Here is a 16,903-nt window from a genome sequence, read left to right on the forward strand (position 1 = left end):
GAACGTAGTTTCTACATTACAGGCATTGCGAAAGTTGTGAATGTATAGATACACTACACACATGCGCATTTTTAACCATTACAGGTAATCCGAAAGTTGTGAATGTATAGATCTACCTCTGTCTGTGTTGAGACAAGACGTATAATGCCTTTATCTGTCTAGGGATAACAGTGTTTGCCAAGAGACAGTATGTTTGCTTTCTGTCCAGGAGTGAGTAAGTCCAGTTTGTGCTGACCGTTAGTACACCATGCGATTTTTGTTCAATTTATTTTGAAGACAGCGCTCAAACCATCATGTAGTACCTCTGTAGAACTACCTAATCTTTAGCATGACGTGATAGAATGGTGATGTGTCAAATTAACTTTCTAATATTTAAAAATCTGGGCGGTATCCGTAAAGGATTAGAAAACGTTATGGACAATGAAATAATGTAATAAAAACTAAACTGAAAAAATAGGAGACGTGTGCATATCCCTGTTCAGAGCGCCATCTTTAGTGTAATCTCCTTAGTTATGTTATTATTGATAAAATGCCTGTTCAGGGCCCTGTGACATTGAAGATAGTTCGACGCTAGGGCATCAGCAGGAGAGAATGCGTCAAGCAAGCTCTCCTCACAGTGCAAACTAAAACCACAACGGTTCATTAGTGAGTGGGTTGGGCTTTACGCCGCTTTTAGCAATATTCCATCGATATCACCGCTATTGACACCAGAAATAGGTTTCACACATTAAAACGTTCGCCGGTCACAAAGAAGACCCGGGTTCGATTCCCCAGATGGATACAATGTGTGAAACCCATTTCTAGTGTACCCGTCATGATATTGCTGACATATTGGAAAATCTTATTCACTCAGTCACTTTACATTATTTATCAACATACATCAATTTGGAAATGTGCGTGGCACATGTGTTTGTTGAGGTACAAAGTCTGTCGCTTATTATTTTGCATGAGAATTGTTTGCATCATCTTCGTGTGGAGGTTCAATAGTCGACACGGCTCACACTCCTACCGCACCTATATCATATTACCCGTGGTACTACCCCCAGGGCGAGTACAGTTTACTGGGCCGGCCACACTTACCAAGGTCACCCTGACGATAACGTGTACAACGTGCCAACCTGTCCAAGCTTATCACAACAACACAACAAACAGCTCCCGTAGAAATGGAATCCAAGAAGGGGCAGTGTCGCATTGTCGCACTTTGAATGCATAAACGAAACGGTTATTTAAAGCGCCACAATGCATTATAACCACAATGCGACAACGCCACAATGCCCCGTCAAGGATTCCATACATACCCCACTAAAGTAAACTATTTCAAAGCCAGGATGAATTTTTTCCATCAGAAATACATTTTGCCGAAACTGAATTGCATTGCATATTTGATATATTGCTTCCTGCACGTGGTACCGTGTACAAAGCGACCAGCCCCAATACAGCAAGTCAGTTCTAGATTCTAGATATCACTGAAAGCCTAAATATGGTAAAATGTTGCAACATAAGTGCTGTCTAAGATGAGGTTACGAAAGTTTATCTCGTCATTACCGTAGTTATATTATAATCATTTGAACTGTAGACCCCACAGATTTATCTGTGCTTAAAATTGTTGAATTCGTTTGATAAGTCTCAGGTTGCACTGACTGTCGTAGAGACAGAAGGATCCGTGTGGTATAGCTTCAGGTTGCACTGACTGATCTGTATGGATCTGTTGTTATTAATAAATACTTGAGGTCTTACGGTATCACTGGCGTGTTATCTGGGACTTCGTCCATGTCGGTTGTGTGAATCAGGAAGTGGAGATAGCTAGCTTGACTAGGGTGAGTACAGCACAATCACATACTATTTAAACCTGCCATGTCAGTGTCTCCCCACCCAGCCCCTCCGTCATATCCCTCCTTCACACAATCCCCAGTCTCACGAAGCCCAATGTCTCTGCCGTATGTCTTTCCACTATCAAGTACATTTCTCAATGTCACCAAACGGAAGATTTATTTTCACACACTCATATTCTCCTTCCTCACCTCAACATCTTCATCGTCAGCTTTCCAACCTCAATCTTTCGAAAAACAAATGATGACGAAAAGGAAACGCCAATAAGGAAATGTATCCTGTCAACCAAAGTGTAGATATTTGTGTAGCCGATAATGCCATATCCTTGTCTCCAACTGATACAACTCCCTGAATATAACAATAATGTTTATACCATGCCGTGTTGTCACTGTATCTGCAGTTTATGACCCCCAATGATGAAGTTCTGTGGCCATCTCCCCGTCTGGAATTACCTCACTTTGACCGTCTTTGTCCTGTGTTGTGTCAGCAATGCTAGAGTCGTCCCAAGTAAGTAAGATATTACGTGTGTTCCACGTGTGCGAGTGAGCGAAACCGGACTGACACATTTCTGTGTCACATGGGCCTAGATTTTCGAAGCTCTCTTATCGCTAAGATAGTACTAGTCGTAAGTTAATGTTAGTACATGGCAAGAGAACTTTGAAAATCTAGGCCCAGGGCTTTATTACAAACCCGGAAAAAGTAGGCACTTCTGGATGATTTTTTCTGATAAAAGAACATGTATGATGTTACTGGGAGAATAGGAGCAACTGTATCAGGAAAGACGTAATTTTTGTTTTAATCACAACGCAGCCACGGGTGATATTTTCACGCCGACACAAATTCCCTTGTAGATGAAGTCTTTCTGAAAACGATGTTACTTTGAGACTCAAACATTACATAAATGGTGAATACTACTTCGTCCACGGACCTGACGTTCTCAGCTCTGTGGTGCTTCCTTCTGGTGAGACAGCATGCAGTCCCACTACAAATATATTTCTATTTTGAATCACCAGTGTATGCGATGTCCAGAGTCGTCACACCGGAATATCTCAGTTTATCCTCAAAGGAAGCTTTGGGGAATGCATGAGGTTATTTGCAATAATTGTACCTCTGGTCTCCTCATTCGACTGAAATAAATGTATGTTTGGGACATGTTTGTGATGCGAAACAGGCAACAGCAGCGATGACGTGTTTGAGGCATGTGTGATGCAAGACAGGCAAAAACAACAATAAGGTATTTGGGACATGTTTGTGATGCAAGACAGGCAACAGCAGCAATAACGCATTTGGGACATGTTTTGTGATGCAAGACAGGCAGCAACAATAACGTATTTGGGACATGTTTTGTGATGCAAGACAGGCAACAGCAGCAATATGGTATTTGGGACATGTTGTGTGATACGAGACAGGCAACAGCAGCAATAAGGTATTTGGAACATGTTTGTGATGCGAGACAGGCAGCAACAATAACGTATTTGAGACATGTTTTGTGATGCAAGACAGGCAACAACAACAACAAGGTATTTGGGACATGTTTGTGTTGCAAGACAGGCAACAGCAGCAATATGGTATTTGGGACATGTTTGTGATGCAAGACAGGCAACGGCAGCAAAATCGTATTTGGGACTTGTTTGTGATACGAGACAGGCAAGAGCAGCAATAAGGTATTTGGGACATGTTCGTGATGGGAGACAGGCAGCAACAATAACGTATTTGAGACATGTTTTGTGATGCAAGACAGGCAACAACAACAACAAGGTATTTGGGACATGTTTGTGTTGCAAGACAGGCAACAGCAGCAATATGGTATTTGGGACATGTTTGTGATGCAAGACAGGCAATAACAACAGTAACGCATTTGGGACATGTTTTGTGATGCAAGACAGGCAAAAACAACAAAAAGGTATTTGGGACATGTTTGTGATGCAAGACAGGCAACAGCAACAATATGGTATTTGGGACATCTTTGTGATGCGAGAGAGGCAATAACAACAATAACGCATTTGGGACATGTTTTGTGATGCAAGACAGGCAACAACAACAATAAGGTATGTGGGACATGTTTTGTGATGCAAGACAGATAACAGCAGCAATAAGGTATTTGGGACATGTTTGTGATAGGAGACAGGCAACAACAGCAATAACGTATTTGGGACATGTTTGTAATGGGAGACAGGCAACAACAACAATAACGTATTTGGGACATGTTTTATGATGCACGACAGGCAACAGCAGCAATAAGATGTTTGGGACATGTTGTGTGATACGAGACAGGCAACAGCAGCAATAAGGTATTTGGGACATGTTTGTGATGCGAGACAGGCAACAACAAAAAGGTATTTGGGACATGTTTGTGATGGGAGACAGGCAGCAACAATAACGTATTTGGGACATGTTTTGTTATGCAAGACAGGCAATAACAACAACAACAACAACAACGCATTTGGGACATGTTTTGTGATGCAAGACCGGCAACAACATAAATAAGGTATTTGGGACATGTTTGTGATGCAAGACAGACAACAGCAGCAGTGAGGTATTTCGGACATATTTGTGATGCGAGACAGGCAACAACAACAATAACGTATTTGGGACATGTTTGTGATAGGAGACAGGCAACAACAGCAATAACGTATTTGGGACATGTTTGTAATGGGAGACAGGCAACAACAACAATAACGTATTTGGGACATGTTTTATGATGCACGACAGGCAACAGCAGCAACAAGATGTTTGGGACATGTTGTGTGATACGAGACAGGCAACAGCAGCAATAAGGTATTTGGGACATGTTTGTGATGCGAGACAGGCAACAACAAAAAGGTATTTGGGACATGTTTGTGATGGGAGACAGGCAGCAACAATAACGTATTTGGGACATGTTTTGTGATGCAAGACAGGCAACAGCAGCAAAAAGGCATTTGGGACATGTTGTGTGATACGAGACAGGCAACAGCAGCAATGTGGTGTTTGGGACATGTTTGTGATGGGAGACAGGCAGCAACAATAACGTATTTGGGACATGTTTTGTGATGCAAGACAGGCAACAGCAGCAATGTGGTATTTGGGACATGTTGTGTGATGCGAGACAGGCAACAGCAGCAAAATGGTATTTGGGACATGTTGTGTGATACGAGACAGGCAACAGCAGCAATAAGGTATTTGGGACATCTTTGTGATGCGAGACAGGCAACAACAATAAGCTATTTGGGACATGTTTGTGATGAGAGACAGGCAGCAACAATAACGTATTTGGGACATGTTTTGTGATGCAAGACAGGCAACAGCAGCAATATGGTATTTGGGACATATTTGTGATACGAGACAGGCAACGGCAGCAATAAGGCATTTGGGACATGTTCGTGATACGAGACAGGCAACAGCAGCAATAAGGTATTTGGGACATTTTTGTGATGGGAGACAGGCAGCAACAATAACGTATTTGGGACATGTTTTGTGATGCAAGACAGGCAACAGCAGCAATATGGTATTTGGGACATGTTTGTGATACGAGACAGGCAACGGCAGCAATAAGGCATTTGGGACATGTTCGTGATGCATGACAGGCAACAGCAGCAATAAGGTATTAGGCGGGGCGGGACAACTTAGGAATGGCCAGCGAGTCCTAACTTGACACACAGAAGGGAGTAAGCCACAAAGACATATTTTATATCATTGGAAAGGTCTCGAGGAGATGAATACCAAACGTTTATGTGGCAGTGTGTCCACGTGTTAATAAGCTCACAAATTGGCTCTGAAAATGCATTTCTACAGAAATTTCTGGCAGAATTTTGTTAAATGAAGATAATTCTGGTAGTGAAATAAAAACATTCTGCCAGAAATTTCTGTAGAAATAAAAAGTTCTGCCTGAAATTTCTGCAGAAATGCATTTTCAGAGCCAATTTGTGAGCTTGTTAAAACGTGGACACACTGTCGCATAAATTTTTCGTATTCATCTCCTCGAAATCTTTCCAATGATATAAAATATGTCTTTGTGGCTTACTCCCTTCTGTGTGTCAAGTTAGGACTCGCTGGCCATTCCTAAGTTGTCCCGCCCGGCCTTTATTCATGACGTGTTTGTGGTGCGAGACAGGCAACAGCAGCAATATGGTATCTGGGACATGTTTGTGATGCCAGACAGGCAACAACATAAATAAGGTATTTGGGACATGTTTGTGATGCAAGACAACCAACAGCAGAAACATGGTATTTGGGACATGTTTGTGATGCGAGACAGGCAATAACAGCAGTAACGCATTTGGGACATGTTTTGTGATGCAAGACAGGCAACAACAACAATAAGGTATTTGGGACATGTTTGTGATGGGAGACAGGCAGCAACAATAACGTATTTGGGACATGTTTTGTGATGCAAGACAGGCAACAGCAGCAATATGGTATTTGGGACATGTTTGTGATACGAGACAGGCAACAGCAGCAATAAGGTATTTGGGACATGTTTGTGATGAGAGACAGACAACAGGAGCGAGAACGTATTTGGGACATGTTTTGTGATGCAAGACAGCCAACAGCAGCAATGAGGTATCTGGGACATGTTTGTGATACGAGACAGGCAACAGCAGCAATAAGGTATTTGGGATATATTTGTGATGAGACACAGGCAACAGCAGCAATAAGGTATTTGTGAGATGTGTGTGATGCCAGACAGGCAACGGCAGCAACATGGAATTTGGGTCATGTTTGTGATGCAAGACAACCAACAGCAGCAATATGGTATTTGGGACATCTTTGTGATGCGAGACAGGCAATAACAGCAGTAACGCATTTGGGACATGTTTTGTGATGCAAGACAGGCAACAACAACAAAAAGGTATTTGGGACATGTTTGTGATGCGAGACAGGCAACAACAATAAGATATTTGGGACATGTTTGTGATGGGAGACAGGCAGCAACAATAACGTATTTGGGACATGTTTTGTGATGCAAGACAGGCAACAGCAGCAATATGGTATTTGGGACATATTTGTGATACGAGACAGGCAACGGCAGCAATAAGGCATTTGGGACATGTTCGTGATACGAGACAGGCAACAGCAGCAATAAGGTATTTGGGACATGTTTGTGATGGGAGACAGGCAGCAACAATAACGTATTTGGGACATGTTTTGTGATACGAGACAGGCAACAGCAGCAATATGGTATGTGGGACATGTTTGTGATACGAGACAGGCAACGGCAGCAATAAGGCATTAGGCAGGGCGGGACAACTTAGGAATGGCCAGCGAGTCCTAACTTGACACACAGAAGGGAGTAAGCCACAAAGACATATTTCATATCATTGGAAAGGTCTCGAGGAGATGAATACCAAACGTTTATGTGGCAGTGTGTCCACGTGTTAATAAGCTCACAAATTGGCTCTGAAAATGCATTTCTACAGAAATTTCTGGCAGAATTTTGTTAAATGAAGATAATTCTGGTAGTGAAATAAAAACATTCTGCCAGAAATTTCTGTAGAAATAAAAAGTTCTGCCTGAAATTTCTGCAGAAATGCATTTTCAGAGCCAATTTGTGAGCTTGTTAACACGTGGACACACTGTCGCATAAATTTTTCGTATTCATCTCCTCGAAATCTTTCCAATGATATAAAATATGTCTTTGTGGCTTACTCCCTTCTGTGTGTCAAGTTAGGACTCGCTGGCCATTCCTAAGTTGTCCCGCCCGGCCTTTATTCATGACGTGTTTGTGGTGCGAGACAGGCAACAGCAGCAAAGAGGTATCTGGGACATGTTTGTGATGCCAGACAGGCAACGGCAGCAATATGGTATTTGGGACATGTTCGTGAAGCAAGACAAGCAACAGCAGCAATATGGTATTTGGGACATGTTTGTGATGCGAGACAGGCAATAACAGCAGTAACGCATTTGATACATGTTTTGTGATGCAAGACAGGCAACAACAACAATAAGGTATTTGGGACATGTTTGTGATACGAGACAGGCAACAACAATAAGGTATTTGGGACATGTTTGTGATGGGAGACAGGCAGCAACAATAACGTATTTGGGACATGTTTTGTGATGCAAGACAGGCAACAGCAGCAATATGGTATTTGGGACATATTTGTGATACGAGACAGGCAACGGCAGCAATAAGGCATTTGGGACATGTTCGTGATACGAGACAGGCAACAGCAGCAATAAGGTATTTGGGACATGTTTGTGATGGGAGACAGGCAGCAACAATAACGTATTTGGGACATGTTTTGTGATGCAAGACAGGCAACAGCAGCAATATGGTATTTGGGACATGTTTGTGATACGAGACAGGCAACGGCAGCAATAAGGCATTAGGCGGGGCGGGACAACTTAGGAATGGCCAGCGAGTCCTAACTTGACACACAGAAGGGAGTAAGCCACAAAGACATATTTTATATCATTGGAAAGGTCTCGAGGAGATGAATACCAAACGTTTATGTGGCAGTGTGTCCACGTGTTAATAAGCTCACAAATTGGCTCTGAAAATGCATTTCTACATTTGCTCGATACGAGACAGGCAACAGCAGCAATAAGGTATTTGGGACATGTTTGTGATGAGAGACAGGCAACAGCAGGAATAAGGTATTTGTGACATGTTTGTGATGCCAGACAGGCAACGGCAGCAATATGGTATTTGGGACATGTTTGTGATGCGAGACAGACAACAGGAGCGAGAACGTATTTGGGACATGTTCGTGATGCAAGACAGGCAACAGCAGCAATAAGGTATCTGGGACATGTTTGTGGTGCGAGACAGACAACAGGAGCGAGAACGTATTTGGGACATGTTTGTGAATCATGACAGGCAACAGCAACAATAAGGTATTTGGGACATGTTTGTGATGCGAGACAGACAACAGGAGCGAGAACGTATTTGGGACATGTTTGTGATTGATGACAGGCAACAGCAGCAATATCGTATTTGGGACATGTTTGTGATGAAAGACAGACAACAGCAGCAATAAGGTATCTGGGACATGTTGTGTGATGCGAGACAGGCAACAGCAGCAATATGGTATTTGGGACATGTTTTGTGATGAAAGACAAGCAAGAGCAGCAATAAGGCATCTTTGACATGTTTGTGATGGAAGACAGCCAACAGCAGCAATATGGTATTTGGGACATGTTTGTGATGCGAGACAGGCAACAGCAGCAATAAGGTATTTGGGACATGCAACAAATTTGTGATGCAACAGCAGCAATATTGTTTGGAGAATGTTAGCGATGTTAGTCCTACTATCACAGGGATGACTATCATCACACATGTTTTGTTCCAGATTGTCCTCTTCCTACTCCTCCAGTGGTTGTGAGAAAGGACAACGAGCATGACCTGATGATCGACTCGGCCTCCTACACTTCTGACACTACCTCTTTACCAGTGAAGTGTGTCTCCGAGGTATTCATCCCGCAGGACGACATGATGGCCGTGTGTCAGAATGGCACATGGATACGTCCCAACACCAAGTGTGTTCGTACGTGATTCAACATACAGTCTGAGATCGTTATCCAACAACCCCCTCACATAGAAGACATACGCCCGTAGTTGATACCCCTTCATTGTAAAGAGGGCTCAAAATTGGTTTCATGACTGTCTTACTACAGGGAAATCGTGGTAGACCTTAAAGGCCATTCGTTATCACTCGTGTCAGTCCGGGACGGGCGCGTGAAGCACCGATGAGATTTTACCTCAGGACTAAAGATATACTCAGTTCGTGAAAAGTTGATACAGAACGTGTTTCTTTTATATCAATGTTAAAAGTTTGTTTTCTTTTAGTCACAGTTTTGTATTCGTTCGTTCTCAGCAGAAAGTCAGTATTTGTTTTTAACGTTTAGCGCTTATCACCCGTGAGCGGAAGGTCACCAACATCATCATGGCTATTGTTGGAGCGGTCGGCGGAGTGCTTGCAGCTGCCTTCATCATCGTCAAGATCATCTGTTACCGTCGGAGGCTCGACAAGAGACTACGGGAACAACGGTGGTAGGTCATGTGACAATAACCCGCCTTTCTCAGGGTGTTTCTCTTTCAGAGTGTCCCTCTCTCATAGGGTTCCTCTCTCAGAGTGTTCCTAAGCAAATGGTAGTCAACATGTAGAGTGATCTTGCATCATTATTATATTAAAATGGACTTCACCTCACTAAGTGTTAACGCAAACTCACTAAAGTCATCCACACCAAATTCTAAAAGCCCACCATCAACCGTGATCAAGGGTGCTACATCAAATCCTCTTATGATGCACTCCTAGTCCCCCACCAAGTCCAATCTATTGTATAAATATCTTCTTTTTAAACGATTCCTTTGCATAATTATTTGCATGACATTGTATCTGGCTTCTACGCTTTCCCCTTGCCTGCTCACTGGCTTCATCAGCGCGCGGCCTCTTAGGTATTCGAACGCATGATCTTTTGATATTGGGACCCCATCATAATTTGTGTTTGGGAGCCCGAGACACCGTCTGGCACCCAGGTCCCCAATCAATGCCAGTTGTTGAGCCCGAGACATCTTGTGACACCCATGTCCCCATTCAGTGCGAGTAATTCAAAATGCAGTCAGTTGTTGTCACATCCCCTAAATGATCTCCAAATGAAGATGTAGGTTGGAAGATACTAGTGTTCAGCAGCGCCTGACTGAGATAAGGGGTAAGTGGTGGGATCAGGTAGACATCCACTTGGAATACAGCGTATACATCCACCTGGAATAGTGAGTGGGTGCGCAGCTGGAATAGTGAGTGGATGCGCAGCTGGAATAGTGGGTGGCAGCTGGGATAGTGAGTGGATACCCAGCTGGAATAGTGAGTGGATACCCAGCTGGAATAGTGAGTGGATGCGCAGCTGGAATAGTGGGTGGCAGCTGGGATAGTGAGTGGATACCCAGCTGGAATAGTGGGTGGCAGCTGGAATAGTGAGTGGATACCCAGCTGGGATAGTGAGTGGATACCCAGCTGGAATAGTGAGTGGATACCCAGCTGGAATAGTGAGTGGATGCGCAGCTGGAATAGTGGGTGGCAGCTGGGATAGTGAGTGGATGCGCAGCTGGAATAGTGGGTGGCAGCTGGGATAGTGAGTGGATACCCAGCTGGAATAGTGGGTGGCAGCTGGGATAGTGAGTGGATGCGCAGCTGGAATAGTGGGTGGCAGCTGGGATAGTGAGTGGATACCCAGCTGGAATAGTGAGTGGATACCCAGCTGGAATAGTGAGTGGATGCGCAGCTGGAATAGTGAGTGGATACCCAGCTGGGATAGTGCCTAGATATACTACTGGCATAGTGAGTGGATATAATTCTGGAATGTTACTTAGACATACTGCTGATAAAGTACGAAGATATACTTTCTGATGTCGTACGAAGATATACTCATGAAATAGTGCGTATATACAGCTGGAATAGTGCTTAGATATGCCGGTGGAATAGTGCAAAGATAGTATGCATGAATAGTACGTAGATATATGGTTGGAGATGACACACGTCCTCAGACGCGGCACCCTCACACATGTCCTGCTATCTATAGATACTGACACACAGCCTGCTCTCTGCAAACACGACACACGGACACGTGATTCTATCTACACCTTGACACACGTCCTTCTGTCTGCAGACACGATACACTGACACCTTGAAACATGTCTTACTATCTGCTGACACGACACACGGACACACGTCAGACACACGGCGTGCTATGTGCAAACACGACACACTGACACATGATTGTATCTGCAGGTCCAAGATAGGTGATGACATCGAGATGACCAGCGATGGGCGTTTTCCGCCAGAGAGCAGGAACATGCCTTTACAAACGGCCCGGCAATCTGCGCACCTCTACACGTAAGTAACTAGACAGACAGTACAGTACTGAAACGTTTTAGTTTGCTGTATTTACTTCCGTAGATTGGAAAAAGTTGTTATGTTGACTGCCAAACGCACCTACCTGTCAAAGGCCAAACTTTCAACAGCAAACGTTGCAACCTGATGAAAGAATTACAAACACATTCGAAAAGTATTCCGTTGCGATTTATGTTCCTGTTCCTAATTTGTCATATGAATATACACATGGACAAAGTATCGCAAAACACACAGCTGTTAACTCCATAAGACCAGCTATGATTTATGTTATAATTATCCTCTCCCCAAAAAGAAACGCACAGGACACATTCATGTGTGAAATTTCATAATCTTATTTTTCAAAATTAGTGTTGTTTGATTATTATATTTTTGTCGCTGTAATTCCGGTTTGTGCTCATGGAACGAATGCACAACGCTGAAAAACGCATCTTCGGAAATGTTACTGCAGGTTTGAATTCCAAAGTGTCCATTGGTCGGACGACAGATGATCTCCTTTGTTCATGCATGACTGACGATTGAGCTCTCGTTTGTCCCTGCAGAAACGTTGCATATGTATACGGAAATTATAGGAGAAAGTGTTGTTTGGCAGATGGTTTGGGTGTGTGTCTCATGTGACTCTACACTTGACTGGGAGAAAAAAAGAATATATAAGAGATATATATTTGTGAATAGAACTGATACATCACCAACATCCTACACGGGGTTGTTGTAACACATTTCCATGACCATCCTCTGAACACAAGACCAATCTCCATTGTGATAATGCTAGGCCGTTACATGCACGTAGGTGATTCCGCACGTCACGAGGCTGCATCAATTCTGCTTTGGCCCGTCAGGAATCAAGACCTCAGTTCCATCTATCAGGTACCGGTACAATTAGACAGGGAGGAGCTACACAATGACAGTCATTAATGGAGTCGTTCTGTCTCCTATATTTCATGTAACTCGGTTGCGAACATTAATGCTGTCTTTGTTTCTTCTGCAGACAATCATTGGTGTCTGGACGTAACAGCCAGTACGCACAGCCGACCTCCAAACACGACGGACGAGCGTCGAAAAGCCTATCATACGTGTGTTGAACTTGCCACAATCTGCGAGTCCAATTTTGCTGTAAATCTGCCTTGCGAACAAGTTGTCTAAAGTAGGATTGTTACGTAAACGCAAAGCATTCATTATCAGCGCATTAACCGTGTTCAGCAGATTCTAAACAGTAAATAAAAAAGGTCTTTCTAGACTTTCTTGGACTAGTCTAGATTAACTGAACCCCAATCAGAAACGACGTCCCAGGACACTCAATACATGCTACCAGCGTCCCAGCACAGACAGTATTTGATAACGACGTCCCAGGACACTCAATACATGCTACCAGCGTCCCAGCACAGACAGTATTTGATAACTATGTCCCAGGACACTCAATACATGCTACCAGCGTCCCAGCACAGACAGTATTTGATAACGACGTCCCAGGACACTCAATACATGCTACCAGCGTCCCAGCACAGACAGTATTTGATAACGACGTCCCAGGACACTCAATACATGCTACCAGCGTCCCAGCACAGACAGTATTTGATAACGACGTCCCAGGACACTCAATACATGCTACCAGCGTCCCAGCACAGACAGTATTTGATAACGACGTCCCAGGACACTCAATACATGCTACCAGCGTCCCAGCACAGACAGTATTTGATAACGACGTCCCAGGACACTCAATACATGCTACCAGCGTCCCAGCACAGACAGTATTTGATAACGACGTCCCAGGACACTCAATACATGCTACCAGCGTCCCAGCACAGACAGTATTTGATAACGACGTCCCAGGACACTCAATACATGCTACCAGCGTCCCAGCACAGACAGTATTTGATAACGACGTCCCAGGACACTCAATACATGCTACCAGCGTCCCAGCACAGACAGTATTTGATAACGACGTCCCAGGACACTCAATACATGCTACCAGCGTCCCAGCACAGACAGTATTTGATAACGACGTCCCAGGACACTCAATACATGCTACCAGCGTCCCAGCACAGACAGTATTTGATAACGACGTCCCAGGACACTCAATACATGCTACCAGCGTCCCAGCACAGACAGTATTTGATAACGACGTCCCAGGACACTCAATACATGCTACCAGCGTCCCAGCACAGACAGTATTTGATAACGACGTCCCAGGACACTCAATACATGCTACCAGCGTCCCAGCACAGACAGTATTTGATAACGACGTCCCAGGACACTCAATACATGCTACCAGCGTCCCAGCACAGACAGTATTTGATAACGACGTCCCAGGACACTCAATACATGCTACCAGCGTCCCAGCACAGACAGTATTTGATAACGACGTCCCAGGACACTCAATACATGCTACCAGCGTCCCAGCACAGACAGTATTTGATAACGACGTCCCAGGACACTCAATACATGCTACCAGCGTCCCAGCACAGACAGTATTTGATAACGACGTCCCAGGACACTCAATACATGCTACCAGCGTCCCAGCACAGACAGTATTTGATAACTATGTCCCAGGACACTCAATACATGCTACCAGCGTCCCAGCACAGACAGTATTTGATAACGACGTCCCAGGACACTCAATACATGCTACCAGCGTCCCAGCACAGACAGTATTTGATAACGACGTCCCAGGACACTCAATACATGCTACCAGCGTCCCAGCACAGACAGTATTTGATAACTATGTCCCAGGACACTCAATACATGCTACCAGCGTCCCAGCACAGACAGTATTTGATAACTATGTCCCAGGACACTCAATACATGCTACCAGCGTCCCAGCACAGACAGTATTTGATAACTATGTCCCAGGACACTCAATACATGCTACCAGCGTCCCAGCACAGACAGTATTTGATAACGACGTCCCAGGACACTCAATACATGCTACCAGCGTCCCAGCACAGACAGTATTTGATAACGACGTCCCAGGACACTCAATACATGCTACCAGCGTCCCAGCACAGACAGTATTTGATAACTATGTCCCAGCACAGTAAGTAACATTGTCCCGGGACAGTCAATAGGAACGTCCCTTGACAGTCAATACTTACTAACAATGTCTCAGGACAGTCAGTGACATTGTCCCCGGACAACCAGTGCTTGGTAACAATGTTCTAGAACAGTCAGTAGCAACGTCCCTGGACACTCAGTACTTAGTAACAATGTCCCGGGACAGTCAGTAGCAACGTCCCTGGACACTCAGTGCTTAGTAACAATGTTCTAGGATAGTCAGTAACAATGTTCCCGGACAACCAGTGCTTGGTAACAGCGTCCTAGAACAGTCAGTAACACTGTCCAGGACTGTCAGGAATTGGTAATATTGTCCCTGGACAAACAGATTAATGTGGTCCCAGGACAATGAGTCCTTCGTAACAATGTTCTCGGATTGTCAGTGCTTGGTAACAATATTTCAAGACAGTAGGTGCGTGGTAACAATGTCAACGGACGGTCAATACATGGTAACATTGTCTCACGACAGTCAGTAACAATGTCCCAGGACTGACAGTAACATAAACCCAGGACAATGAGTGCTTGGTCACAATGTCCCCGGACAGTCAGTACTTCGTATTATCGTCCCAGGACAGTACGTGTTGGGTCACAATGTCTGTAATTAAGTGATTATGACCAAATTCCCAATTCTTATTACAAATTAAACATCAACTCCGATTATGACAGAACTCTGCCCATAAACTGTCAAGATAAGGGGCACCTGCTGTATCAAGGCATCCTCAGCTGTGAGATTTTGCTGTGAATAATATTTCCATGAATCTCGGCATTTAAAGTAAACTACAAAACTGTAGAGCTGACCGAAAGAACTAAACCAGTGGGCAAAAGAAAGTGAAAACGCTTATTAATGATCGATAAAATCAAAGCCAAACATGCAATGTTTTAGGTGATAGTACATGAATAAAACCAGCATTTGGGACAATGCGCCAACAGTGTCTATGAGAAACCCACTGCAGATGAAGAGCATGTGCCATGTAATGGCCAGAGGAGTTGGAATAGGAGGGTTAACAGATACAACAAGTGTCAATCACGAAATGCCTCAGTCGCTTCAGGTCTCTGGTCACGCATACACACCTTTAGTAACGAATATGACCACCTCTAGCAGCAACAAGCGCAATGACTTGCCGTCTGATTGATGTCGTCAGCCGACGAATGACGCCATTTATATTCCACTCGTTCCTGAGAGTGTCTGCAAGCGCTCATCGGTTCGCTGGGGGTCATGGTCGCCTTCTCACGATTCAGGTTATCCCACAAGGGTCCTATGGGGTTTAAGTCCTGTGCGCGTTCTGGCCATGGAAGAACTTCGATATTCTACTCTGGGCGTTCAAGATGTTTTGGATAATTCGCGCTTTATGGCCTATATCAGGGGGCAAGAGACGTAGGGTGCCGTCACTTAACGGCCGCCTGGGCGCTGACCATGCACGCCCCATTCCTATGTTGCACATCGACGTAAAGCTGGTTTCCAGGGCTATCTGGCGGTGTCATCAGAAATGACCTGTCGTCGACAGGTTCGACGTCGGGACGCTTTTAAGTCCGATGTAACTCGATTTTTGGCAGCTTTTTCACGCTGCGGGTACTTGTCATGTTTCGTACATCGACCCCAGGGTTTTGATTTGACTCTGGATCGGAAGTCCTGTGTCTTGGCTTTCACGTCATGTGCGACACATGCGGGTGCAGTCATGTTTTCCCACCCTTAAAGCCACCCAAAGCTAAGCCCCGTGCGCGTAACGGGGGCCAAAACAGCTCAGATTTGATATCACCAGGGTTTGATCTATGCATCCTGCGTTCACTAATTGTCCCATCCCGGGAGAAAGAGACATACTGCACACATATCATACATGAAAATTCGGCCACGTGCATGAAGCACCTGGGGTTATCACGGGGTCGACATGGGGTGCCTGGTTGGGCGTCCACGCCCACTTTCCCATCTGTTATAGACCTGTAATTTTACCAAGACAAAAGCCTTACTCGGAGAGCATCTTTTAAACGTCACTCGAACGTTGAATATTCACATCCTATTGACAGGTTTCACATCGACGTGAAGCTGGTCCCCAGGGCTATCTGGTGGTAACATCAGAAGTGACAAATCTTTACCGGGTTCGACGCCGGGGCGCTTTTAAGCCCGATTTATCCCGATTTATGGCAATTTTTTCACGCTGTAGGTACTTGTCATGTTTCGTACATCGACCCCAGGG

The 16,903-nt window shown here is 44.5% G+C and overlaps 1 protein-coding gene across 1 annotated transcript; it reads left to right on the forward strand.

The window, feature by feature from the left end:
- The first annotated feature begins 1,653 nt into the window (after positions 1-1,653).
- On the forward strand, positions 1,654-12,895 carry LOC137260203 (uncharacterized). The gene is made up of 6 exons (XM_067797898.1): positions 1,654-1,817; positions 2,231-2,337; positions 9,105-9,299; positions 9,661-9,805; positions 11,541-11,645; positions 12,649-12,895. The coding sequence occupies exons 2-6, from the start codon at positions 2,244-2,246 to the stop codon at positions 12,740-12,742; spliced, it is 633 nt and encodes a 210-aa protein (XP_067653999.1). The 5' UTR covers positions 1,654-1,817; positions 2,231-2,243; the 3' UTR covers positions 12,743-12,895.
- The last annotated feature ends 4,008 nt before the right edge of the window (positions 12,896-16,903 follow it).

Source organism: Haliotis asinina, chromosome 13, assembly GCF_037392515.1.
Source record: "Haliotis asinina isolate JCU_RB_2024 chromosome 13, JCU_Hal_asi_v2, whole genome shotgun sequence".
Taxonomy (NCBI): domain Eukaryota; kingdom Metazoa; phylum Mollusca; class Gastropoda; order Lepetellida; family Haliotidae; genus Haliotis; species Haliotis asinina.

Excerpts from the sequence above, each read along its gene's own strand:
- LOC137260203 (XM_067797898.1), top strand. The coding sequence starts at position 2,244 with ATGATGAAGTTCTGTGGCCATCTCCCCGTCTGGAATTACCTCACTTTG. Across the intron at positions 2,338-9,104 it reads CAATGCTAGAGTCGTCCCAA|ATTGTCCTCTTCCTACTCCT; the intron begins GTAAGTAAGATA and ends GTTTTGTTCCAG. Across the intron at positions 9,300-9,660 it reads TCCCAACACCAAGTGTGTTC|CGCTTATCACCCGTGAGCGG; the intron begins GTACGTGATTCA and ends TTTAACGTTTAG.